The sequence below is a fragment of the Anticarsia gemmatalis genome, chromosome 14 (genome assembly GCF_050436995.1).
Source record: "Anticarsia gemmatalis isolate Benzon Research Colony breed Stoneville strain chromosome 14, ilAntGemm2 primary, whole genome shotgun sequence".
NCBI classification, from domain to species: domain Eukaryota; kingdom Metazoa; phylum Arthropoda; class Insecta; order Lepidoptera; family Erebidae; genus Anticarsia; species Anticarsia gemmatalis.
This window is the reverse complement of record NC_134758.1, coordinates 4,092,807-4,120,763: the sequence shown is the minus strand read 5'-3', so window position 1 is coordinate 4,120,763 and position 27,957 is coordinate 4,092,807. Positions and strand designations below refer to the sequence as shown.

The 27,957-nt window shown below is 33.3% G+C and overlaps 1 protein-coding gene across 1 annotated transcript in view; it reads right to left on the bottom strand.

Annotated features, from left to right (window-relative positions):
• Positions 1-27,957, bottom strand: part of RhoGEF64C (Rho guanine nucleotide exchange factor at 64C) — a 171,910-nt gene that overhangs the window by 47,026 nt on the left and 96,927 nt on the right. The window contains exon 3 of the mRNA XM_076122406.1: positions 23,026-23,138. Within this exon, the coding sequence (XP_075978521.1) occupies positions 23,026-23,097 (72 nt within the window). The 5' untranslated portion in view covers positions 23,098-23,138. The remainder of the gene's footprint in view (positions 1-23,025; positions 23,139-27,957) is intronic.

Sequence of the window (27,957 nt, the reverse complement as noted above, 5' to 3'; positions counted from 1 at the left end):
AATTCTTTTACTTTAAAATAACTTCGTCTTATTATTTTTGTTATTATTTATGTTAAGGTTAAAAAGTTCATTGCGCATTAAAATTATGCATTTGCCACAATGGCACATTAGCGAACGTCAGAGTCAGAATATAAAAATAAATAAAACAGAATTAATTTATCGTACCTACCTGCGGTAAAGATATTAAGTATTAGTGTAGTTTCATCTCTGACATTAAAAATATTTTTATTTCAACAAATATTAAAAGCTACTTGAAGCACCCGAGTATAACAAAACCATCTCGTAAAGCAACATTTTTTAATAAAGTGTGCCATGAAAACCTCACAGTCCGGCTGATGAAATCACGTACAAAGTTGCACCAATTTTGACAGGAGGAAGCATTGAAATGGAACGTTTTAATCTCAACAAAGTTCAACACTAAGGCATTGTAATAGAAGATATATTTGTGAAGAACTACAAGAACGGTGGCTCAAACAATTCCGTCGGTTCTTACTTGTAGCGCGGAAACATCCCGCATTTTATTGTTCCCATAAATTTTCCACTGAGATTGTCCGTGGATTTTTATACTCCTTTAGCGAAGCAACCCGGGTTGGTCGGGAGAATTATCGCGACAGCGATCTGACTTCCCTCAATTTTACGTTCCACCAAAATATCTGGAAGATATAGCGTAGAGTTTTATTGCAGCCAATCTTTATTCAGGGGACATGGCTTTGAATAGTGGAATCCCCATCGAAATTGGTGAAGTGGTTTTCGAGATAAGATTAAATAAACAGACTGACTCGCTGGAGTTCTTTTGTTTGAAGCGAGCGCTGATATGAGAGGTAGGGTGGTTGAATATTAAGTATATTTTTCTTTATTATTCGAGAGTATTAGACAGTTGCTTGCGGAGTAATGAGGATTTGTGACGGCAATTCCATTGATATACGTGAGTCTGTGAATGTTTCTGTATTTTGTGGTCCATGTTAATGTCTTAACTGGCTAGTCTGAAGTGCATTATATGGCTTTTAACCTCGCTTACGTTATGTTTTTAAAACTAGCCGTCTGTCTGCCTTTGTTTTACTTTATAGATGCTATTTTTCTTTTATTTCTTTTAAAATTTTTACGCATTCGACTGCTTAATAAAACATGCTTATACCAGACGTTGAATTATAGTACATTAAAGTAATCGTATCTCAGAATACATATATGTCTATCCATAACCAATTATGAAGAAGTTTAATTATACTTAATTACTGATTTCTATAATCATACAGAAATTCAATAAATAAAAAGAAAGCCTTTCGCGGTAATTGCAATATTAACATAGCAACACTGCGTAGTATAATCTCTAGTTAACAACCATTTAATACTGGCTAATTACGTTTGTTCTAGTCAAGGAGGTTTTATTATGCAGTGAAAGTTTATGATGAGTTTTCTATAATCTTTGCATTATTAAAATTATTGGTGTTTCTATGTAACTTTCAGTTGAACTATTAGGTAGTTCATAGTCATTGACTTATATTTATTCATTATAATTTATCTTATTGCAGAAACTAAACACAGACATATTATATAACATCTTACAAATGTAAAAACCCGTCTGTCTCATAAGTTTCAGGCCTTTTACCACTGAACCGATTTAGATGAAATTTAACAGGAAGATAGTTTAAAACCAAACAAACCTATTTTGTTCAAAACTCAAACCCCGTGTGCCTTGTTTAGGGAATGGAACTTTTTACAACGTTTTGTTACATAAAATAAGAATACCTTTCTAATAGTTACTTCATCGTTATATCTAGAATTGTTCAAATTACATTTTAAACAGTATGTACAAAAGAAACACAATCAAAGATTCATAGGACAAGGCAACTGTTCGTCATTATTAAGTTATCAGCCTCCAATCGAATCATTCCGACTTCCCCAAAAGTTTCCAAAAACAATGGACACGACGAATTCCAATTGTTACAATCTAATTAAAAGGGCTAATTGAATTAAAACGTTTCAATTAATGGAATTCCGTTAACCTGGGTACCTAATAATTGTGTTGTTTTAGTTTTTTTTGTGTTGGAATAAGTAGTAAAGAGTAAATACATAACGAAATATATGAGAAAAAAAATTTTGAAATATGATTGATGAGAAATACGACAGACATGCTCTCAGAAATAAACAGAAAATCTCAGAAAAGACTCTTTGGTCTGACCCGGATTTGGAACCCAAGACCTCTTATGCGGCAGTAGCACTCTCTACCGACCGCGTCACAAGGGCAGCTCTATATAGCAAATCTATTGTAATATACCGAGTACGGGACACCGGGATACTTTTGAGAATTTCCAAATTAAATACGCTACCTAACCCGTCATCAAAACCTAGACCTCTACATCATACATCATACCGCAGTTGCACAATCCAAATCATTACATAGAAACACAGTACTATCACTTAACATCAGTTCTAGGCTTCACCCATTCGCTTTCGAAGTCAGTTTCACTGTTTCTAGTCTCCTATAAATAGTACAAATACCTACCACGCTTGTCCAGTCAGCTGTTGTATTAATTAATGGCTAAACTTTGTACCAATTGATAAAATATTATCGTCGAATGTCTCTGTTCAATGTTTATTTGTCGCCAATCTGTTACCTTGATATTTTGTATAATAAGGCTTTGTTGTAAGGCCTGAATATCGTTTCTTTTTGTCCAAGACAATATTATTATACTTTTAATTTATTATTAAAAGTCAGAAAGCCTTGAAGTTTAATATTTAAATTAGCTAATAGTCTTAATTAAAATGCTTTCTTCCCTATAACATTATTTCATATAAAAATAACAATCAATTCGTAATTTTTAAACGTATTACCATATATGTAGTATTTAGCATTGTCTTTAGTACCTATCTGTAGTAAAAATCTTGACCAATTTTTCGGACTTAGAGTTGGTTTCAGAATTATCTAGTTGCAAAGCCAATTATATGTGCAAACCAGACAATCGTTTTCATGTTTACAAATCAAACAACAAGGATCTTCAATATACCATATTGAACATGTAATGTCCCATTACCACTATAATTTAACAGTAATGATCATTTTTATACTTCAATAAAACAAATAACCAAATAGTTATAATTACAGTCTATAAAAACAACTTCCTCATATGTTGAATCGCATAGAAATTTCAAATAACACTTTGGTCACGATCTTTTTATCCGCATTCTGTGGCATTAAAATGTATATTTTTTGCTCAGTCATATGTAATGTGATAACTAATAAGTATTGCTACTATATGTTCAAAACAACTGCAATGTGAGTACCACGAGTAATAAAGCAATTAGGTTTTAGTTCCGCAGTCGTAATTTGGTTTATGATTTTGTATTCCTGCTTGTTAGTTTTTATTTATTGTTTTGTTTTACAGTAGCATTGTTTTCTACAGTCCATTGATTAACGAGCGTTTGCTATAATTTTAAATTACTTACTTAAAAAACAGTTCTAGCAGAAGACACTGATATTTTTTTTACGATCAGATGGTTGATTGTTGATAGCGGTAGAAAATCGCTCTACTGCTGCACTGAATCATTTCTTCTTGAACACGATTCCTGATGTTATAGCTAGTCCTAATCTTACAATTTAAGTCTCATTCCTACATGTTCCTACATTGTACATGTTGTTTATAATTTATTTTTATTATTAATAGTCAACCAGAAATCATTTTTAAGTTGATTGTGTGCCATATTATGAACTAAACGACTGTTGTCTTCGGTGATAGACACTTTATACACACATAGGCATTTTATATGAGGCTTTTAGAACTAGTTGATGATCTGTTCTAGCTAAAAGTCTATCACAGAATGTAAGTAGTTGATGAAGCTGCCCTGTAGTTCACTTTACTAACGAGCCAACCAGTCTATAGAGATATTATTTACCACTTATCCCAGCAATCAAAATTCACAAGCCTACACTTTATTTTACGATTATAGTTGATAATAACAAACTTGTATGTAAAACATTTATCTTTTTTTAGCCGACCTGCCCACCTTAATTGGCGGCTCTCGACAATTTAAACTTTAGACATACACCCTACCTCATTAACGTAAAGGTGTGACCCACTTTAAATTGTATACAAAGAAAAACTTCAGCTACATTTATTTTGACATTTACACGTTTTAAAAATACATCCTTAAGCGGTTAAATGTAGACTGAAATCCAGACAAACGTATTTAAAACATTGTTAAAATGTATATTTTGATGCAAAAAATAAACCTTACATGACTTTGGCCTACAAGCCGAATAATTAAAATTCTACAAGCTTACGTGATGCCACGGGAGTCATATTTTTTGTAGATAATCGTAGAGATATGTCCCTGATAAGCGAACACTTTAATTATAATTTTAAATAACCGTCTCGCATATAATATTATTAAAATAACAGGCCTAAAAACTAATAATATTTACATAAAAATTGTTTAATTTAGCTTCACGATAATAAATCAAGCCTTCTTTGGCTGCTATTTATTTTCTAAGTATAAGTAATGACGTCGTTGATCGATAGATGGCGTTGTACTGAAAGCAGACTTGCGGTGAAGGTGTAAAATGCATTGCGGTGTCGCAACGGGACACTACTAACGACAACTCTTTAGCATATCGCTGGAATGAGTTCACTGAGCATTTTAACGGCTCGCCAAGTTTTTCTCATCTGAACATAACGTAACTTTGTATAATATACAAGCATCTGCATTTCATTTCCCGGAATATTAAGTACCTATAATGTCCTAGACCTCTTTAAGTCAGGTGAAAGCAATCATGATAATTGCCAGTACTAAGGATCGTAAATCGTCACTGAATCGTGCAATTCGCGAACCGATAGACTTTTTCGACAAGGTCTTTAGTGACAGTTGTGGCATTGGACAAATCATCTATCAACTGACCCAGAAGGCTAAAGTGGTAAAATAATATATTATTTTGCTATTTATTTATAATGATTGGCGCCTTGTAATAATGTCAAGTGGATACACATAATGGAGATGCAAAAACTCATTACAGTTGTATCCTTGTTCATTTATTTAAATGCGATTGCTGTACAAATTGAGGAAAACTTTACAAACACACACATTACGGAGATAGAATAGAGAATTAAATATATTATTCACGGCATAAACACAATTTAAATGATTAGCTGTAAATATGAGTCGCGGGCATTTGCATAGACCCATTCTAGTCTAAAAGTATTAATCTCAAAGTTTGTCTATCTGTCTGTTACGCTGTTACGAGTAAATCACTGTACCAATGTTGATAAAATTAGGCGTTCGTATAATGCAAGACCACCCGATATCAAATATAGGCTTTCTGATAAATCTGCCCTAAAACTTCGTCCGCTCGTGGAGCCGCGAACGTAAGGTGTAGTGTTTGTATAATACGCTACTTGCTTTTTCTCTACAATTTTAATGTAGGCTGATTACCAGCTCTTTGATAAAAATAATCAATCATTAAGTGACAGGTGAAAGAGTAATTATATGAAGTGTTTTTAATAATTTCAGAAGTCAATAAATCATAAGATATTTATCGGGTTCACTTCATTGGTTAACCTTAATTTGACTTTTCGTGGAGACATATTTCATAGCGGTCAAAGGTTTATCGATAAACCAGGCTATAATAATAATTTGATTTGGGTTCATAAATAGTTTAGACCAAAATAAGAGAGCACTCGGCTAAAATGAAATATGGGCATTCAGATGCATCCAGATAGGTGGGCAAGAGTCGTGACCGAATATTGTATGATAGATAATAACTTGTTTTTCTAACGTTCTCCCTATCTAGTCATGGGAAATAGACTCTATTTAACTTCTTCTTTAACCAGCTTTTTAAGGTCTCACAATCAGGTTTTTAAGAACCCTCTTTTAAGTGCATTATACCTTTTCAAGAAATTCAAAACTTCAAAATGTTTATATTAACTCCAAAACTACAGCGTAATAGATCACGTAAAGCCTTGTTTATCTCCATAAAATAGCTAAACTAATCCAATGGGGACTACAAATACAAATTACTATCCTAATCCTTGGAAAACAAACGATATTCCTCATACTAAACTCAAACATTGTAGCAAAAACTCCAAGCCGCTAAAGCCGCCCAAGTTGTAGACTAATCTAGTCTTAGCAGAATCTAGTTGCTATGACTTATACTTACTAAGGCTTACCAACTTTTACTCGCATTAGGTATGCGGGTATTGTCGATAGTGCAATCCAACGTGAAGTACATACGAATAAGGTCGAAATTCGCTTGAATGGTACAGAGAAAAGTGATTTCGAAATTATAAGCTGTACGAACTGCGTTTTAATGGTTTGAAGTGTTAGGTTTCTATTGATAACGGATATCTAGATTATTAGTTTAGTGTTGACTAGTTAGTTAGACTGGAGCTTGTAGGATCGTTACTTTGTCTCATGGGATAATCGGTCTTCGATCTTAGGTCTCTACCTATTCATTTGGGAATAAGGCATGATTTTGTTTTATGTATGTACCTGTGAATGCAGCCTACATTGTGCTCACATTGACGTTGTTGAACTATATCACGATTGCATCGTTATAATTTATTTCTACGGCTACAATATTATAATCATAATTATTTAGTTTATTTTAAACCTTCAAGCATTATTCATATACGTTCCTCATGAATTAGGTACTCAGTCATCTGATAGAATCCGCATCAAAACCTGTTAAGTCGTTTTTGTATTTGTCGCGAGCAGACAGACAAATTCTATGACAAGTTCGACTACTACTAATCTCATTGGTCAATCATAATTATTTCGATTATTGAAACGTGTTGGCTGTCAAACATGTAATTACTTGGACATATAAGTAAGATAAAACCTTGCCTAATATGTAAATAATAAGGCAGGTAACCTACGGCAGACAAAATTACGTTTTGACGTATGTAAATAGACGTTTAGTATTATGTGCTGGTCAAAGGATTAAGTTTTGTTATTTCGATAATCAGCAATCGTTTATAATCTAAGCTTTTTTACGAATTCTGAGGCATGTATAGCCATGCAATATACAAAGGAAAGTGACGGATTTTTAAAAGTTAACAAAATTCACCTAGTGTTTTTTTAAGAATTATCGTTTAACTATTAAATATAGGAAGAAATTCCTTGAAGATATAGAAATTGCACAAAGTGGTCTATTTTGAAAGTTAAGTAATTAACTTGGTAATCTATATTGGTTATTTATAAATCAAAATGTCGAGAGAACAACAAAGCAACGGTAAACCACATTTTCTGTCAAAGCCCTTCGGCCTTTCTAATTTCATTCGGACTGAATGTGGTTTGAACCCATTGCGTGCTTTACTACACATTTCTATAATAATAGGGTAATTTTGTCCAAAACCAAACTTCATTATTTTCACCATACTGTTCCGGAAATGATTATACTTTCGTCGCTCGCTCATGACGGATGCTATAATCGTCAATTTCGTATTTAAATCCATCACGAAACCGGTTTATTGCGGTTTCATAACTTGTACATAACCAAAATCAATCAATTTTCAACCTTAAAACAAAGCAGTACAGTCCAAAATAGGTGTGTACTCAGTTGTGTGAGTTACGATGTTGTGCAAAATAAATAAATATGGGAAAGCAGTGTAAAATAATTTGTATTACTTATTGACATTGATCGTAAAATTAAAATTCCATCTACGAGTGTAGTTTTATAGTTTATGTTTATGAGTGTCGAGTGTCAACTTTGTAACATACGTAATATGTAGTCACTACGACAACACTTTCTTCTTGTATTAGTCACTATAAAGATAAGCCCACCACGAGTGGAGCACGGGCTTCGCGCAAATTTCTTCTAGAAGCGTCCTACGTTCAACGCTTGAAATGCTGTCCAAACTACACGAATTTCTGCTCAGCTCAAACCAAGTAAGAAAGAATACGCGATTTGGCACTACACGATTTATAACTACAATTAAATGAACTTTGTGACTGATATTTTTGACGTTTAAGATATTTTTGAATTTATTTTTACAAAGTTAAATCAGAGGATATAAGGATAGCTAACTGAACGACATTGGTAAACATTTACCATTTGTTTTGGTCTATCACCAAATAAAAATAGCCACATTTCTCACTTAGACTATTAACTTCACAATTTCCTCAATAAACATTTGTATAACAAATTCATATTGGTTATATTCACTTTCACCGTTCGAACAGTTTTCATACATCTCAGGTGGTCTGGCTATTAGTTTCACTAATGTGTACAGAGCTACCTCGGCTGACCTCTCTGACCCTTACAGTGGCTGTTGACGCAAGCTAAGGTTGGAACACGTCAGATAGACTACCGTAGCGGTGTTATAAAGTGCTTTGATATGATCAAGGAGTTTCTAAAGGTGTGACTGACAGAGTAATAAATCTATGAATGTATACGTTTTTAAGGTTTTTATTTTTATTTTGATGTCAATGGGAATAGTAAGATCAGTTGCTTTATTTAACTTCTACATTTCCCATGGTCACGAATCTCCTCTAGACGCTTAAGAAAAATTGGAGTTGAAAAGATAAAATAAATTGCAACACGTAAAACACAAACGTCATTTTTATTCGTTCTAAATTCATTTCTAGATAAAGAAAAGTTTCGGGTGGATAAAGAATCGTCAAGTAGAAAAGAAAATAGATTTTCTACCGTAAGTTTAATCGTTCGCAAGCAAGAACACCAGTAATTAAAATATTACCTAGCAAAGGTTCCCAACAAACAGCCCTACAAATAAATTAAACTATTATAATAAATCGTAACCATTACTAAAGGTCCTATTAACTAAACAGTCTCAGTACAAATTGTAAATATTGAATTAACTTTACCTAGTACTATAAATATAATTGCCGTTTCGGAAGTCATTACAGCTATTCCCATTTGCACATACAAATTACCATTTTACCAAAACACTTATAAACGAAAATCCACCTTGAGTCTTACTCATTAAGGTTGATATTGGTTTGTGTGGTAGGTGTTAAAGGTTATGGTCTAGGAAGGTTTTAATAGGTATCATTGAACACGCATTGATTTGTTGAACAGATAACGGGCATTAACGGCTATAGAAAGCTTAACTCGTTTGAGTTCTGTTAAACAAAGTCCTTACAGTGGATTATAATTAGCCGCGTAAATGTTTCGTACAAATTAGCTTACAATGATATTTCGCACGCTTATCACGTTTTGGCATTGACACCTTTTTCAGCGATCTATCATCTATTTAAAGCTAGACAGATTATTCTCTACTTTTACTTAAAAAGTTCTCTGAAATAAAACTAAGCTCTTATGTGTGACAAATAATTTAGATGGATATACATAAACACTCCATTTTCCGAAAGAGATAAGCAGAGACCAAAGAACGTTGCTTGCTACAATACCTACAAACTATACACGATATACGTACATCGAGATGTTTGACTTTCAAATTTGAAGTTATTTTTTTTGACACATAATTTAAAAAAATCTTTCAAGCTCATTATATCAATTAAAAATCAATCGTTAATTAAATAAAAACCAATAATAAAAGCAAAACAATCCAATACCGTCATCATATGGCATAACTGAACACAATTTCACTCTCAGCTGTTACATACGAAACATCGCTGGAGGCTCTATCATACACCGGTCAGCCCACCTGATGGCAAATGCTTCACAGATTTAACTAAACAATTATAAAAGCCTTAAGGCCTAACATTCATCTAACATCACCTGTTATGTCTATAATGATGTTTATTTAAATAATATACTGAATAATGAAAACTGAATGAATAGTCTCTATAGCGCTGTCGGTAGTGTATCTGACTGGTGATCGTGAGGTCTCGAGTTCGTTAGGCAAAGTATAATTGTTCTTTTTTAATGGGCCAGTAGCTCATTTCTCAATTACTATCAACTATTGACAACCGACTTGTCATCGAGAAATTTTGTATAAAAATCTGATCAGCGCCTCTGGCGGGCGTCGTAGAAACTTTTTTGGCAGTACAATCTAAATGACAAAATTCGATAGCTAGCCGGTTGTCGGTAGTCGATAGTGGTAGAGAATCAAGATACTGGTATAGGACAATAGGCTCGCCCCCTATCCATGTAATATCCTAACATAGCAACTGGCAAAACGCGGGTGTATGTCATACACGTATTGCCTGCACCTTTGGGTATAACAGTCGTGATATTATGAATGTTTCTTTTAAAGCCTTAAGGCCTAACATTCATCTTACATCACCTGTTATGTCTTTAACGATGTTTATTTAAATAATATACCGAATAGCTACTAATAGTCTTTCGCTGAATCTCCTAAATTGATTTCTTTCTTTTTTTGATAATCTTTATGTAAGAAGAGCGTTAGGGGCAGAATTTTATTTGATTTAATACAATTTGATGCGTAACTTCCGTTCATCACGCAACGGATTGCTGCATTTTTTTAAAAATATTATTTGATATCAATCGCTTTAATAATCAGAACTTAGTTATCAATCGCTTTCAAACGCACCTAATATAATATAGTGGGAGGAAAACATTGAATGCTCTATAATACAGTCATTATCAACCCTGAACTGTACAAAATAAGCTACAAAGACAGTATCTAAAAGTACAAAGACCCTCTTACAAATATAGTTATGAAGATTTCATTGCATAATAATCATTGCGAAACAAAACTTTGTTTACCAACAAAACAATTTTTCCAAAGTTCAAACAAATAGCGAACGTTCAAAAAAGTAAGTAAAGCCATAATGACTTAACCTTTTGTCTTAAACGTTAAGTAACTCAGTGAAGAAACTATGACACAGAGACTCAAAGAAAATTGGCTTTTCACACAAAATGCCGAAGTATTTATTACGCAAACTTGGCCAAATGTTTCTCCGTTAATATTTAGTAAGTTTACTTATGAACTGAAAACAAAGGACCGTGTCAATTTGTGTTAAAGCTCGTCACATACGACAAGGATACTATAATATATTTATATTTTTTTGTATGAATGAAATTTGTTCTTCTCAAAAGCGGGCGCCGATGACAGTGTAGAATAACTTCGATATTTGTATTAATCATCAAACTCATGAACACGCTATAGCCCGTTTACATGATAAAATCCACAAATATACATTTCACGAATCACTCTGTCTTTTGATAGAAACAGCAAGAAAATTCTTTCAGCATCTTTGAGTTATCGCGAGAAAAACGTACAGAGAGAGCAGGAGTCTACTCGACCACGACCAGTTTATATAAAATGTATGGTGAGCGATATTTAATCTTAAGATATAATATTATAGTATCTTTACCGTGTGTGACGTACTTTAGAACTAGTTTATGAAAGTATGTGTATTACTTTTTCTTTGGCAGTGGTTTGTGGCCAGTGTTGCTTCAAAGCTTAGACTTGTCTGTCTACGTTGTTTGGAAAGTACCTTGACGGGTAAATAAATACCGCTTTGTAATTATATCATCCTGCGTAATATATTATTTTAATTGCAGAAGATAGGAATATTACATCATGAGTCTTTAAAGCTAAGTTGAATACCGAAATAAGCTTTAGGACATGATAGTAGTGTAAGTCCATCAGGCCAGATTTCTTATGTGGGACTGTAGTATTGTATAATAAAGATTTTTGAATAGAGTTTATCGAATTTACGAGTTGTGTCGATACCAAAATATCATTAGCTTTAAAAAGCCTGAGAACTTTTTCTCCTTGAATAATTAGGACATATTGTTTACATATTGTTAGACAAATTGATAACATTTATTTTCTGCTTGATACCTTTCGGTTCAGAAATATATATGGCGTAAAAAACAAATACTTAGTTCTATAGACAGACCGATTCAACATATTTCATACAAGTACAAACAAAACTCTTCAACCCTACCGCAAATTCATACGCAAAAGAATAAACAAACGTAGAAAATATCATTCATTTCCGGAAACTGTCCTTTCATCACACTAATTAGACACAAATGAAATCCATTTTCCCTTTATCTATGTGACTAGCTGACCCGCGCAACTTCGCTTGCGTCACATAAGAGATAATGGGTCAAAATTTTCCCCGTTTTTGTATTTTTTTTTACTGGTACTCTGCTCCTATTGGTCGTAGCGTGATGATATATAGCCTATAGCCTTCCTCAATTAATGGGCTATCTACCACTGAAATAATTTTTCGATTCGGACCGGTAGTTCCTGAGATTAGCGCGTTCTAACAAACAAACAAACAAACTCTTCAGCTTTATAATATTAATATAATATAATAGTATATAGTATAGATACGGAACACACTTATCATCAACAATAATAAGAGCTTGGGATGAGCCGGTTTCATACCATGTAATTAATCTTGGCTAAATTGATTCGTCTCAGAAAAAGTGGGCGTCGTAATTAGTGTTTATCTTTCAGAAAATTAGAGCTATTGTTGTGAGGGCACGGATTGTATGTTTTGTTTGTTGTTTTGCATGTCGGATTGTTTCTTTAAGTTTGACTTTTTATGGTTTGTGGTGGTATAATTCAGGCTTTACGATTTCTTTCACAAAACGATGAAGTTATTACACATAAACTACCTACCTTTCTGAGTAGGATTTTAGTTTTTTACGGATATTCTACATATTTCACTAAAACTGGGCTGCTAATAGCAATTACATTACAAGAAATCCCCACGGCCTAGCCCGAAACATCAATCCTTAGACTTGGAATCTTTCTATGAAAATTACCTTTCTAGTGGCATCATATATGGCCATAGTATAAGGTGGCGTCAGGTAGAATTAGTGCACTTTCTTTCCAGTGGAAAAGTATTATATTTAATAGTAAGTTCTTAAGTCTTTCATGGACTTACAGATCAATCAACGTACTGTCCGTTACCTCATCTTCATGTAACTGGTATCAGGTTATAACTCACGGTGTGAGACCACACAGCTTGATGATTGACACTTCTATCGGTAGCTCGTAATATATACCGCTATGTTGTACATTTGACGTGTAGATACTAGATGTATGGAGGAAATGTTACTAAATGAAGTTATGAACTACCACTATAACTATAGTTCATAGTAACATCATTGAGTAGCATTTTCTTTGAAGAACGGTTATTTTAGGACCTATCCCAGTATGACCTTTTTGATGCAAACATTTTATTGAATTCTCATTTATTGTTATTTTTTATAATATCTATGTATTTTGATTTATTTCATAGGAAGCTTTGCTATGCACGGAGTTGGACAAATGCCTAATATTAATTGTATTTCACAAATATTTTTTTATTCGAGTTAAACGTTATCTAAGCCTTGATAGAGTTCTAGTAACCTAGCTATAACAGGCACGTTGCCTAAAATGGCTCATCGCATATTAGTCATAATTATAAAAAAATACGAACAGAACTTGGACAGCTTGCATTCTGAAGGGACTTATGAACACAGAAACAATATTACTTTTTTAAAGTATGTACTGGCCATCAAAATTTTACATCAAAGCAAAAGATTCTAAAAAAACGTTAAAATTCAAATGCAGAACATGTGTTTTGCATAGTTTAGTGCGGCAGGTGGCGTCCCTTCGGAACCAGTTTGGACGACAATCGGTACAGTGATCAACACTTGAAATTGGAAAGCGATTGGGCATCGCGCACCTGCTGCCTTTCACGATGTTACATAATGCGCGCGCGCTTTTGTAGTTGTATTTAAATGTACACATACTGTTGTGTCAATCTTTAATCACTGCGTTTTAACAGTTTACGACAAATATTTCATTAACAAAACCGTAGTGAACTATAGGATATAGAAAAGTGTTATTTCTCCAATGTAAGGTGTAATTTTGTTACAATTTTTTGTCACATTTAAGTGTACTTTTTTATTTTATCTTTCGAAATCTACATTCTCAAGATTGCTTAACGTTTTATTCAACCCATAGTTCACTAATTACAAGTTCACAAATTCACAAGTTGGTAACACGCTTTCCATATCACGTTGCGATATCACATCGCATTTCATGCGAACAGAGGTTCGGAAAAATGGTTTACTTTTAAATAAAGCTTTAATTATGATTACAGTCAATTCGCAACCTGCTTATCAAATAACATACTATAACGGCGCTCAATCTTCACGTACAAGTAAATGTCTTATATGTGTACACGCACCTTAACGCTGCATAATTTGTAAGGCGTGTACACACTATCAATAATGTTGATTTTGATGTTTATCTACAGGTTGTTGTTAAGTACGTTACGTTGTGTTTTGTTTTGGAAGTACTCGTTTCCTTATAATTTAGATTGTAGTGATAAGTGCAATGGACTTAAGTATTTTTACGTAAGAGATGTCTTATATGTCCTTAAAGTGTTTTCGCAAAACTTCTTTGAATAAAAAGTTTTTTTTAACTCTTCTTTGCCAACTGTTAAGCAAGGGTCTCCTTCCAAATGAGAGAAGGTTTAGGCCTTTTGTTACGCTAACCATGCGCGGATTGGGAACTTTGTATGCCCTCAATAAATGTGTTAAACATCTCCTAGGTTTTAGGTTTCACCTCGAGGTTTTCCTTTACCGTTAGAGCAAGCGATGATTATTTCTAATACACACAGAACTTCTTAAAGTCATTGACGTTTTGCCTCGGGTTCGAACCGTTGACCACTTGCGTGGGAGGTGGCAACTTATACCACCCGGCTATGACTACGGTAGCATAATAATGAACACGTGAACGGGTAAGGAGCGGTAGATCTTAAGGAGCTTTGTGGAGTAATTCCAGGAAGGTAAGGGACAAGTAATCATTATAATTTTGAACAATTTATGATGTTATTATAAGACTACTGTACTACTCGATTCTCTACTACTATCAACTACCGACAACCAGCAGGCTATCGGGAAATTTTGCACGAAAATTTGATCACTGCGTCTCGCGGGCTCCGTAAGAACTATTTTGGTAGTACATTTTAAATGTCAAACTCATGATACTCGACAGTACCGACTAAAGAGTATTGCGCTACGGTTTGACGAAATTACCCTATATTAAACAGTACACATGCCTTTTTTTATTTTCGTATACCAAATCCAAATGGCCTTTGCCCAGCAGTGGGACACATAAAGGGCTAACAAAAAAAAAAAAAAAAAAAAAAAAAATCCAAATTACCTCAGCGAACTATAAAAACGAAATTCAAATGAAAGTTAAAATTTTCAATCTATTACAACCAAATAAATAACAGTGTCAAACAAAAATTTTATTAGAAGTTATTCGAAATATGTATTTACTCGAATAGAAATACAAACACGACAGTCAACATCCACCAATTAAAATTCTAAACGAACACAAAATATTCCGGTGATTTGATTCAATAAACCGATTTCCTATTGGTTGCAAAAACTATTAAGGCTAGAGCAGACTAGGGAGAATCCGTTTTATTTTTCCATTTAAAAGATTGATTCCAACGATTGGTAATATTGGAAGGCTTTACAAGTAATAAAATAACGGATAGGAATGAAAATTCTGAGGATATTTTTTATTTTAGTATAGCATTTAAATACTTATATATTTATGGGTAACGTAACGTAACATATTTTCTGAATCACAATTTTGTATTTATATTTTTTTTTTCTTTTATTTATTAAAACATAGTTAAAAAGGATAATGATCAGAACATTTTTTTTAATTTCTTCACTTCTTATGAAGGCAATCGACGCGAATTTGTGCAGTCATGTACGTACATAGATTAAGCGTGGCGTTTCAAACAGTCGTATTAACTCGTTTTCATAAGGTACCCAATTTGACGGACGTTCAAACAATACCTTTGCACGGTATACCAGTAGCTCGATTCTCTCCTACTATCGACTACCGACAACCGACCTGTCATCAATTTTTTTTATGAAAATCTGATCAGCGCCTCTGACGGGCGTCGTAGGAAATATTTTGGCAGTACATTCTAAATGTCAAACTTTCGATACTCGACAGTACCGACTGTACAGAATCGCGCCACTGTGCAATAAAACTTTAACTAAATCGCTATCAACTAACTGAACCGCAAAAAAACTGACAACTGACATAATGGTTATAACACTATACCAATTAAACTGTTAGTCACTGGACCGGTTAGAAATAACGCCCAATCTACACTTCATCATACAACGCTGATATGTTTGTCATACACAATAATCTCAGGAACTACTGATTCGAATTGTATATTAAACTTGTGTTGAATAGCTCATTTATTGAGAAAAGCTTTAAGGCTACATAACATTACGCTATGATTAATAGGAGTAGAGCAGCAATAAAAAAAAATGTGAGAATTGGTAAATAAAAGTCCACGCGAACGAAGTCACGGGCAGCCACTAGTTAAAGATAATTGTTCCACAGTATTTAACAGTGAACGTATGAAATGAACTAGATAATTGAAAGTAATTAGTGGTAACATATGGTATAAGTAATCGATATTTAGGGTGCGATAATCCTTTACGGTTGGGTGAATGCTAGCTATTTGAAGGCGCAAAATACTGAGTAATACCCGTAGTTTAACGGTAGTTTACATGACTGCTCCTTTCACAGTCTCGGGTTTTATTCCTGGGTTGGTCAAAGCTCTAGTTTTGGTAAGTAACTCGGAGTTTAGAAAAGTGTCCTTTGGCAATAGGCCCTTTGAACCAAGCAGAACCAATGTAAACGACAAAACGCGAGCAGATTTCATACATCTCTGTCTGCAGCAATCGTACAAAGAAGACTGACTCAGTTACATATTTCCGCATAAGTACGTTGAACCTTAAAAATATTAATTCCTAGCACACAGACACTGACATTCCGATTAAAGTAAAAATAACTTATTAAATATTAATTTAATTGCAATATTTGATCTATCCATTGTCAAAGATAGTTAATCAAAAACAGCAGCTACTAATGAATGGATATATCAGATTTCAGTTAAACGTGTCTTAGTAGTTGTAAGCTACATTCCTGCAGGAAAGTGGATTCCGCGCTGCATACCAGTTAGTTATGCAAGTATGCTGTTAATTTACAGAATGACCTATGTCCACTACTATTTACATATTGATTCAACTCGACGGGTGAAAAGAATGTGAGATCGGATCGCTTTTGCATAGAACAGTTCTATAAAATTGCCGCGTTCTACCTTTAACGTGACTTAAACTAGAAAAGTGGTCGACAGTATATTTCGGTTACTTTTATCCATTTGAGTAAGTCACACTAGTAAAGCGTGTAACAAAAGTACTGCAATTTTGTACTTTTAATAAATTAGTTACTTTTAAAAGAAGTATTATTGTAGTAGATAAACGTTTTTTGGAACGCTTAACATCTCACTTTGTATCCATCTCGTTCTATATTGCGAATTAATTATACGAGTGTAAAGTCTAGACATCTAATTAGTAATAATTTTAACAGTCTCCAATTTTTTAGTAGGTGATTTCACTCAATGTGCCCATTCATACAGCTTCATTCACATCAATTCATCCGTGTATTGAGTACCATACTTAATGAAGGACGTATTCTAAGTATTCATTACAATCCTAATTTCTTTGAAAAGTATTAAATACAAAATACAAGATCCAATCATTTCAACCGAAGCCTATCAAGATACCAAAGCAAAGATCTTTCATTACTGCCTACTTATCATTAAGGAATGAATTCAAAAGATATTACATTGATTCGCGCTCCAAAAATCAATTTCAATGACAAATAAATACGAGTATTGCTCTCTTAGACGAATGAATGAGAGGTCCGAGGGTTACTATGTCGTGAGAAAAGGACAAAAGATCCGGGACGTTCCTAAATTTGAAGTGTAGTAATAGCGGTTGGCAATCGAGAATCCTTTGTACCTCTGACCTCATTTTGATGTAGACAAGTCGTGATGGTATAATAAACCGCTTTGAGAAACGTTATTGAGAGCTAATCGAAAGTAAGGTCGTATAGGTAATCGTATTCTTGTTGCATGTAGTTATGTAGGGCGATATACATTCCAACGAGTTCGATGCGGTAGCATCTCGCTATAACCAGATACGCATTGCGAATACTATGTTGAAAACTTTATGCAAATTTTCAACGGAAAATTAATAAGTCTGTTAGTTTAGCAATCCAGAGTAATAAGGACCATTTGAGTGTTAGTAATTCAGATATAATACACATTGTTTCTCGCGCTGTCATCAGTCAGTTACATGATGATTACCGGGTCGCCGAATAAAACAGGAATTTAAAAACTAGACAACAGTCACAGTCTCGTCATGTTATGATGCCATTTATTTTAGAATACGTTTGAAAAATTATTAAGGATAAGACGCAGAAAACTATCTATGTAAATGTTTTCAAAACCATTTTCATTTTCCGGATGATTATCTGATTTATCTGCTTTTAAAAGTTTGTCTTCTTAAATAAATAGCGCTATAACCTGGAAGTTTATATCGCAGATAATATTTAGTGTATAAACAAGTATAGTTATTAGATAGATGCCGCGATCATTTCCCATGCGTGTCGTAACCACTGGCTATGGTATTTATTTTACTTAGATACTCATCTGATCCTAGCTAGGTGGCCAATAATGTTCGATAGCGAACAGTTCGTTAGTGTTTACTGTAGAAGTGTTGTTACGTTTATTGAGTGATGATGAAGAAAGTCGAGAATAAAATGTTTTGTAGTACTATACTGTTTCCCAGTAATATGCTTCATAGTACTTATAGCAAAAGCTTGATCAATGTCTGTCAATCGTGTCTTATGCCAATAAACGCATGATTCGCAAAAATACGAACGAATAACATACGTTTGCGTACATACGTATATAATTTGAAGAAAATTAAATTACAATTAATTATAAAATAAAACGTATTATGAATAAAATCAATGTCCTCAAAAGTATTAATAAAAAATCAATTGACTAGTCCGATTAACAAAAAATATTGTCAATTTCACGAATAAACTGTATCAGTTTTCAATAAAACGTTTATTTAATAGGAAAGCCAAAAAAATTAAATACACTGTCCATTTGACGAATCCTTCAATAAATTTAATCTTCACAAAATATCCGTTACACTACAGGCTTCATTTGAATGTAAATATTTCGAACGAATTCAAATATTTAATAAAAAAAAACGTTCTGAAATAAAACTACGTAACTCTAATGCAAACGCAGCGTTTTAAATGAAAACTATTTTTTGATTGCATTTTTCGGATTTTAATTAAAAACTTTTCCATATAGAATCATTGGACTCGCATTCTATTTGTGGGTTAGGTAGTCATACACATACGAATGTAGGAACTAGACAAACGTGGGTGAATTTTTTACACCTTAGTGTATGCCCTTGGGTGTAACGGGCATGAAAGTGTGCATGAAATGTTAGCTATCTGCTTTAGTACTATTTATTTCAAGTCTTTATTTATTTTATGTTTTACTAAATATTATTACGTATACGTGTCCATAAATTTTGCAGTAAGTTTTCACAACACTTCCTAAAGAATTTTCTATTCTAAAGTTAGTAAATTTTAGTTTCGTCAATTACATAATGATGCTCTACCAATCCGCACATTCCTAATAAAAAATTGCTCAACACTTGAAAGAAAGGAAAAGTCTAAATCCGACAAGAAAGTGAACGAGATGTTTTTCTTACAATTTTACCCGACATTTTCACTTTTCATTCAATAATTCTCAGTTGATGTTCGCACGGTATAACTCTGTATCAACTAGATCTATCTTCATCTAAACTGCGTAAGATCACAATGGAGTTGTCAAAGAACTGTTTTATTTATGACACTGTTACTTTGCGTAGAAAGGATTGCTTTACTTTCGCTAAGAATTTCACTAGGTGTCTATTGGTTTTGTAAGAACAATATTTTTTAGCCTTGTATGTACAAAAATAGTAAGTATAAAATAAATCAATATAATCAATTGCTTTTACGCTAAAACTAAAATCAATTTATTACCAATTACGACCGCATTGAGATGTTACTTTCACACATTAAGCAAACCTCAAGTAAACTATAAAAGCTCATTTTATTTGAGTATTACTTAATATAAGTACGACCATGTATTAAGATTTTTATATAACGTGAAAATAGAAGCAAACTTAAAACATTTTACACCATCGAGAAATGCTTGAATCAAAAAAGTGACTCAAAAATAGGACAGTACCAAACAATTTCTTGTCATTTATTACTTCCAACAAAATATGAAAGCCCACAACTAAGGTATTACAGAATATCTAACATGTAATATGAACTAAGTTTACTCACTTTTACTTCCCCGTATCAGTTTCAAGCTAATGTACTAGAACTAATGTTCTTCCGAAGTAGAAACACTAGTCTATTACTTACAGGGAAAATTTCAATACTCATTAACTACGAAGGCTATTTATACTGAACTTAGTAAATGAAGGCTTTTGTTACTGTTTTCAAAATAATGAACAATAATAACACTATGCTTTCCTAAGAAAATGTTACGATTAATGTATGTAATGGGTTCTAAACTTTTCATTTTGTTGTCATGGAGTTTAATATGAAAATTGCAAATCGAACAAGATAGTTACTTTTTATTTAGCCAGCTTTCAACACAAAATTTATAGGTATCAGCAATGAAAGGATTTTTGCCACTAATAGTCGCTATTTAAATATATAGGTATATGAACCTTTATTCATACAGTATTAATATTATGTTATAAGTGTTGGATTCGAAATAATTATAATACAACATTTAAGGATATAAACACATAACTTTGACTTTGAATTTGTGCACGAGTTAACTTTCACATATTATTATTTAATTTCATTGAAATTAATATATCTACATGTAATCAAACTACACGCGGAAACATTTGTAAACATCTTAAAATAGCCTCAATTTGATTTGAGACTTTAATCTATGTTCATGTTATATTATTTCAATTCTAAGTCAATAAATTAATGGCAAATGTAACTGTTTATTAAATCAAATATAGAAACAACAGTCATCTTAAGACAAAATACCGTAAACGTTTCTTTAGCAATAGGCGACCCTTAAACATTTGCACATACTTAAGATGCAAATAGTTAAGGGATACTAGTTAACAGTACTTGACCGAGAGGTAACGGTGGCATTTGTTTCTCAAACAGCTCATTACATGTCCATTATGAAGAGACAAACATTCGCCATATTTGTCTGCTCTGAGCGTACGCAAAACCTGTACGAACAATTATATACTTGGAACGCTAAAATGTTCACAATTTCAAATAAATACAGCCAGTAGGCAGAGACCATAGAACGCCACTTGGTACGATCCCTTCAAACTTCCCTGGTTCCATACACAGCCATAAATCTTGTCATACTGGACCGCCGGTTACGAGTACTACGCACCTGAATATTTTTCGAGACATCGCCTATTTGATCTGTGTATGTCTTCCTAGGGCAATTTCAAATATCGCACGATATTTAAAAGTAAAAGTTCTGAATGCAAAACGTTCGAAATTTCTACAATTTTAACGTTCAATTGACGTTTGGAATTCAAAAATATTTTTCGAATATCAAAACGCCGTTCTCAATTCGTAGAGCCATTTGAATTTCCATTTGTTTTTATTGCAGAAAATACCAGCAATTATGTATTTATGTTGTTCTAACGGTTGGTATCTGGTTCAAGGACATTGATGGCAAAATTGCTGGCAGTCTCTCTCTCACTTTAGTTGTTACGATTTGACGCAATCATACGATTTTCAAATATAAACAATTAAGTAACAATTTCACAAGAAATAGATTTGTTTTGATAGCTAGACTGACCTAAAAAGTGTCTAATTTGTTCACGAGATATAAATATTCGGTCATGGGCGGTCGCTGTTCTAGATCAATATCAATCGACCTAGCGTCTGGCCGAATAGGTATACCATAAATTATGGTCTATAATCGAAAATTGATTGGCTTGTTTGTATAAACTAAGCGCCAGTTTTACCACTTACGGATAGCCAACTGGCCGCAAATTTTGCAGTTACTTTATGGTTACAAAAAAATTATGAAGAGTTTAAACATTGAATGACTTCAATTTCAAAATTCATAAATTAATGAAGCTGGCCGCTTGAAAAACAAAGGATGTATTCACAATAACGGTTGGGAGCATCATTTTAGCGATGTTGACTTTTGTACGGTTACGTCAGCTAATACCACGAGGAATGGCTTGTGAAAACAATACTGTATGCAAAAACGTGGGAGCAACGTGTTTGTAGAAGAAAATATGCGTATATGAACGATTAGACAATGTTTTTTGATGTCCGAATAAGGATGTGTTTTTACAACCTTTTTGAATTAGATATGCGAGTGTGGTAAAAGGAGTAATGGGCTATTTTGAAGCTTTTCCCTTTTATAATTATTTAAGTCAGTAAAATATTTTAATGAAAATAGAATTTTAAATTTTCCTAACCGAAGTACTAGAAATAATCATTGGATTATGAAGATAATATATTATCCTTTTATTTGTAGGTATCTACAAAAGGATGATGACATGAAATTTTATGGGAAAAAGACTTAAACTAGAACACAAACCTACTGCATCGATCTCAAGCTATTAGGAAAAGTTATTGAATATTATGTATAACATAAGATACAAGTGGTTTTGCTTCCTCAATTATAGAAAACGAAACATTATTTCTCAATACTCAAAGAAGTCGCAGTATGAGTGGTTTATGCCAATTATTAGATACTTATAAATGCATGCTTGTACAACGATGTTCTACTTATGTCTGTTCACTTGTCAATGCTTCAAGACAACTATTGCTTTTAACACTTCAGGGTTAAAAACATCCGACTTTTATTACTAAACCGCATTATTAACTGATTACTTAACTGTGACACTAAGGCCTGGATTTAATGCTTCTAGATAACTATCAGACTGCTTAGAAGCTGGTCCTAAAAATAGCATTGGTAAATCTTTAAGGGGATACAATTTTACTGATAACTATTTCGAAGTGCTGATTTTGCGGAACTTAACTATACTTTCCTAATGGATTAAGTGAGCCAAAGATTGAAAAAATAGCATTTGTTAATTGAACTAGTACTCATAATGAGATAGTGAAACGGGCCCAAAAACAAAAGAAAACTAGACCAATTGTTTCAACGCCATCTGTTAATGACTAGTCGAACTACTAAGTAACTTACCCGTTGCGTAGCATAGCAGGAGGGGTCGAGACCGCCCCCAGGTCGGAACATCGCCGCACTGACTGCTGCCATCTGCCGGCTACCTCAGGATACCCTTCCACCGCGACATCGCTCTGTAACAACACAGCCTTTACTTAGAAAACTCGGAAAATGTTTTTCTTTTCCACTTGACAGATGACACTTGTTTGAAAACTTTGTTTGTTTATGCAACTTTCATCATATTTTACAGTACATTATTATTAATGATTAGATCATTGACAACAACGAGCAATAAGACTCTATGATAAACCTTTAACTAATTATATGCATAGTATCACAGATTAATGTGAGACAAGATAATTGTCATCTCAACACATTTATGTACAGAACAATCATAAGGTTTCATGACAGTAATACATAAAATCACGCCTTCTTTTATAGAATTAGGTAGACCATTATCTAGTAACTCCCATGCTTGCGCTAGGCTAGGTTACATATAACTAACCTTTACTTTGTTTACAAACAAATTCAGTTGGTCATACAAACATCAACGTTACTACTCTACAACTTAATTCAAGTGAATTACTCCGAGTTAACCTCTAGAGTACATAAAGATGGAAAAACTGCAGTTAATGTACATTTAACAAAGCAAACAGATTTGACCTACGAGCTAAAGCCTGTTTTCAAGGAGACATTTTAATTCCCTGTATTGCAGTGTACAGCGGTAAATTGGCACTACCTTTATAAAGAGGAAATGTGAGTCATGTCCCTACATGATTAAACACGATGGGTAGGTGTTATTGACCTTAAGGCTTGAAATGGGCCAAGTGGTCTGTATCAATTGATTGCATTGCATTGGCATTGTATCTTTTTCGGATATTCGTAACTGTTGACAGAGGGCTAGTCTGTTCTTGGGAAATTTATGACGTTTTTGACAGATTCTCCTCGCTTTTGAAGACGGGTTTTATAAATGCGTGAAGAATAATGAAAAATAGTTAATTGTAATAATAACGAAACATTGTAATTTGTAACAATTATATTTACTAATGTTATGCAAATCTGTAGGTATACTTAATTTATTTTATGGGCTATATTGGTTTTGTTCTATTTCTTTTAACCCAGCAGCGACTTAAGCATACCAGCGGCCGCGAATGAAGTAGACACTTCCATATAATTTCAACTTCGCAACGTCACAAAGGAACAACAATAAAAAAATGATTTAATTTTTTACATTTAAAAAGCTACCTTTGATCTACAAAGTTCAATAAACGCGCTACAAAAAAGAGTAGGAGCACGATTGTGCAGTGCGCAGGCGCATCCGTATGACGGCGCGTCACTGCACTCGGGGTCTACGACCTCGCGGAGACAATTCCCACACGGGTCGCGGTAATGAGTACTAGTAACTAGTGTTGTTACTTACTGGTAGATTAAATACATTGTAACAACCTTTTGAAAATTGATGTAGGAGTGTGTTTTGACCAAGTTCTTGGGTTCTGATCAGAAATAAGTTAAGATGTTACCAGATTATGTATTAAATAGAATTTAAACTTTACTGTTCCTCTACTGTGCGAGGATTTTCATGTTATTTCAAGGGTGGATTGTAGACTTTCCTTTAAATTGTACTTTATTATATGACAATGGTAGATTCTTGTATACTAAATTAGAAACTTTAACTTATGCCAAAATCTTAGCGACTTTTCGACTCTCTTGGTCATTGCTCTAGTAAAGCCTCGAGCATTAGTATAATAATAACTTTAGTGTTCAAACTCTATTAAGATGACCTATGGGAACATTTTCTCAACCCAAGTGCAAATATACAAACAAAACAAAGAAATAATACCACTGTACTTAACAATTTAAACAGATACTAAAGCGTATACAAGAGAAAGTCCCGGAAACCGTAGTCGTAAACACAACACTACACCATGTCCGTATTACACTAAGAATTAGTACAGCCTACTGTGGAACAGTTATCCCTTTGTTTATGATGCTGTATGAAAATGTAGACAGTAACTAGATGGATTTATTACTAGTGGTATATTTTAGTACTACATATTTAGCTGGACGCAGAGGCACATTGTTTAATATGTAAGTTCAGCTAAATACGTGCGGGTAAAGGTACCTATATACCAATAAATGCAAATAATTCATTGAAGACAGGTAAAGGGACGAAGGCTAAATGCTATGGCCTATTTATGATTTTATTAGATTAATGGATGCATTAACCAAAACTTTTGAACCTGTAGTATATCATATTGTTTGTCAAGGGTCTCTACCAAATTCAAATCCGTAGGTCCATCCTCTATCTTCATGTATTCCCTGTCAATCACTATTAAGTGCCCTAGTAGCTTCTAAGTGTTTTGTATCCATAAAAATGTCACTCGATTTGAGTAATAAATACGTTCAACATAAAACAATCATTACTTGTTTCAAACCAACCTTCAAATAAAACAAATTTCTAACACGACCAATAATAACTACATTCTTCTAATCAAATATACTATTAAGATTACATAGCAACGTTCGATAGAGCGTGCAAAAATGCATCTATTTAATACACCTCATGAAGTCATGACATAATTTGTTAAAGGTCAGAAATAATCAGGCTGTCTGCTTCCGAGTGTTAGAATTCACCTTGCGACTGCCTTTCTAGACTGTTATTATACTGTTAGAGATACGTAAGCACTTAAAAAAAATTAGTTTATTAAATACTTGCTTGATTTTCAAGATAGCCATTTATAATTGGCACATCAAATTCGTACACACAATAAATTAAGAAACGAGTAAAAATATAATAATATAATCAATCTCAAATCAACGCAAAATTTATGTATGGTGTATGTCAAATACCTCTGCCATGCTACACCAAGTGGTTTGTCAGGCACGATGTATTGTAAAAAACGAGCTGATATTTTTTTAAGAAATGTAGTGAAAGACACTATTTACATACATCAAAAAATATTTTAAGTATTGACTATGTAGTACTATGTAATAAATTTAATAAATTTAACCCATTAATGTCCCACTGCTGGGCAAGGGTCTCCTCCCGTAATGAGGGAGGGGTTAGGCCTTGAGTCCACCACGCTGGCCAAGTGCGGGTTGGGGACTTTGCATGCCCTCAATAAATGTTTTATACAAATTTTTAGGCATGCAAGGTTTCCTCACGATGTTTTCTTTCACCGTTGGAGCATCTGATAATTATTTCTAATACACACATAACTTCGAAAAGTCATTGGTGTGTTGCCTCGGGTTCGAACCTGCGACCACTAGCGTGGGAGGTGTCAACTTATACCACTCGGCTATCACTGCTCAGTAGTACTATGTACTTTGTACTAATGTAAAAAACCTTACCACGGAACCTTAAGCCCAACGTTTACACTTGGCTGAACTCGCTTGACTTTTTTACAATAATTAAAGGCTACCTGACTTGTAATTTCTTCCCTGTACTTCGAAGGATGTTATAATAACATATTATTATTAATAAACACGTAATAAACTGTTATTGTTTACTTTGATGTATCATTTTGACATTACAGCTTTATTTTTATTTCCTGTTAATACCATATAGTCAGGTTTTTTTTGTTTATTTTTTAAGACAAGAGACAATTTTAAATCAGTAGATTGAGACCTACTTTTGTCACTTCAAAATTAATATAAACTTGCTAATCAAATGGAATGTTCAGAACATTTTAATTCGTTTTTTATAAATAAGGTAGGTTATCAAACACCTATCTATTAGCTAGGAAACTAACTCTTATAATTTTAACTTAAGTATTAAAATCCTTTACGATATTTTTCTACAAGAGCTTGTGATCTCAAAAGAATGGAAAACTGTAAATTTTTTTTCTTTCATGACTTATGAGTATCAAATCGGTACATACACATGTTTTCTACTAATCTCTTACCGTGAGAAAACACAAATAAACTATGTTTCCCTATTGAATTTAAAACGAAGGAAAGAGTCAACAATAGAGCACTCACCGCAATTGGACGATAATGATATAATTTTGACCTCAAAGCATTGGCCCAATGACATAAAGATGAGCAGTGAAAGCACTAATATGAGTCATTATCAAGAAACCAAAAGTGTACAATTTTAGCACAATCATAACACAGAGGAGAAAATTGTCGGACTGGTGACACACTTGGTAATGGGTTCGGTGTAGGGCTGATACATAAAATGGTCAAGAATGTGTAAACGCGTAGGTAATATTTTCCTTGGGAAGCAGATATTATAATAAAAATTAGGGCGACGGAACAAACGGGTTGAAGCGGAACAATTAGTGCTTGGGACAAAACATGAAGTAAAAATGATAAAAATGATTATGAAACAACAACAACAATCATAATTTATTGCTTCATATTTAAATATAATATTTTCCACAAACCGATAAAAATAAGTTACTAATTGATAAAGATTTAATAAGTAATACAGTTTGTATATAAATTTCGGTAAACATGACGTGATTAATCTTGTAATTTAGTATTGCTCCAGAAAGTAAATATAGATATTGTGTTGCTTTTCGAAAGTTCACAACTAATGTTTAAGCTTTATATTTGCTACATTCTGTGCCAAAGCACGTAGTAAGTAGTAGCCCTAGCTTATCCACGCAAATCAAAACAAACTCAACATGATTGTCGTCGTAAATTATGGGAAATTCTCGCAAAAAATACACATTCAAACATAAGTTTTACATTTATTGTTTTGTTCACGGTACACAGAAGATCGTGTCAATGGGAACACCGTAATTTTGCCGTTTAACACCATTTTGTAGGCTGGCAGTTTTTTGTAGTAGTTTAAGTACCTAATTCCGATATTAGAGTTTATTAAGTGTATGCATAAGACAAGTTTGGTATTTACCTAGTAACTATTAAAAACGTATTTAATCAAAATCTGTTGCAAAAACATATTTCAGTTTCAGAACTTCAAAATAATAATTCATAATACCACAG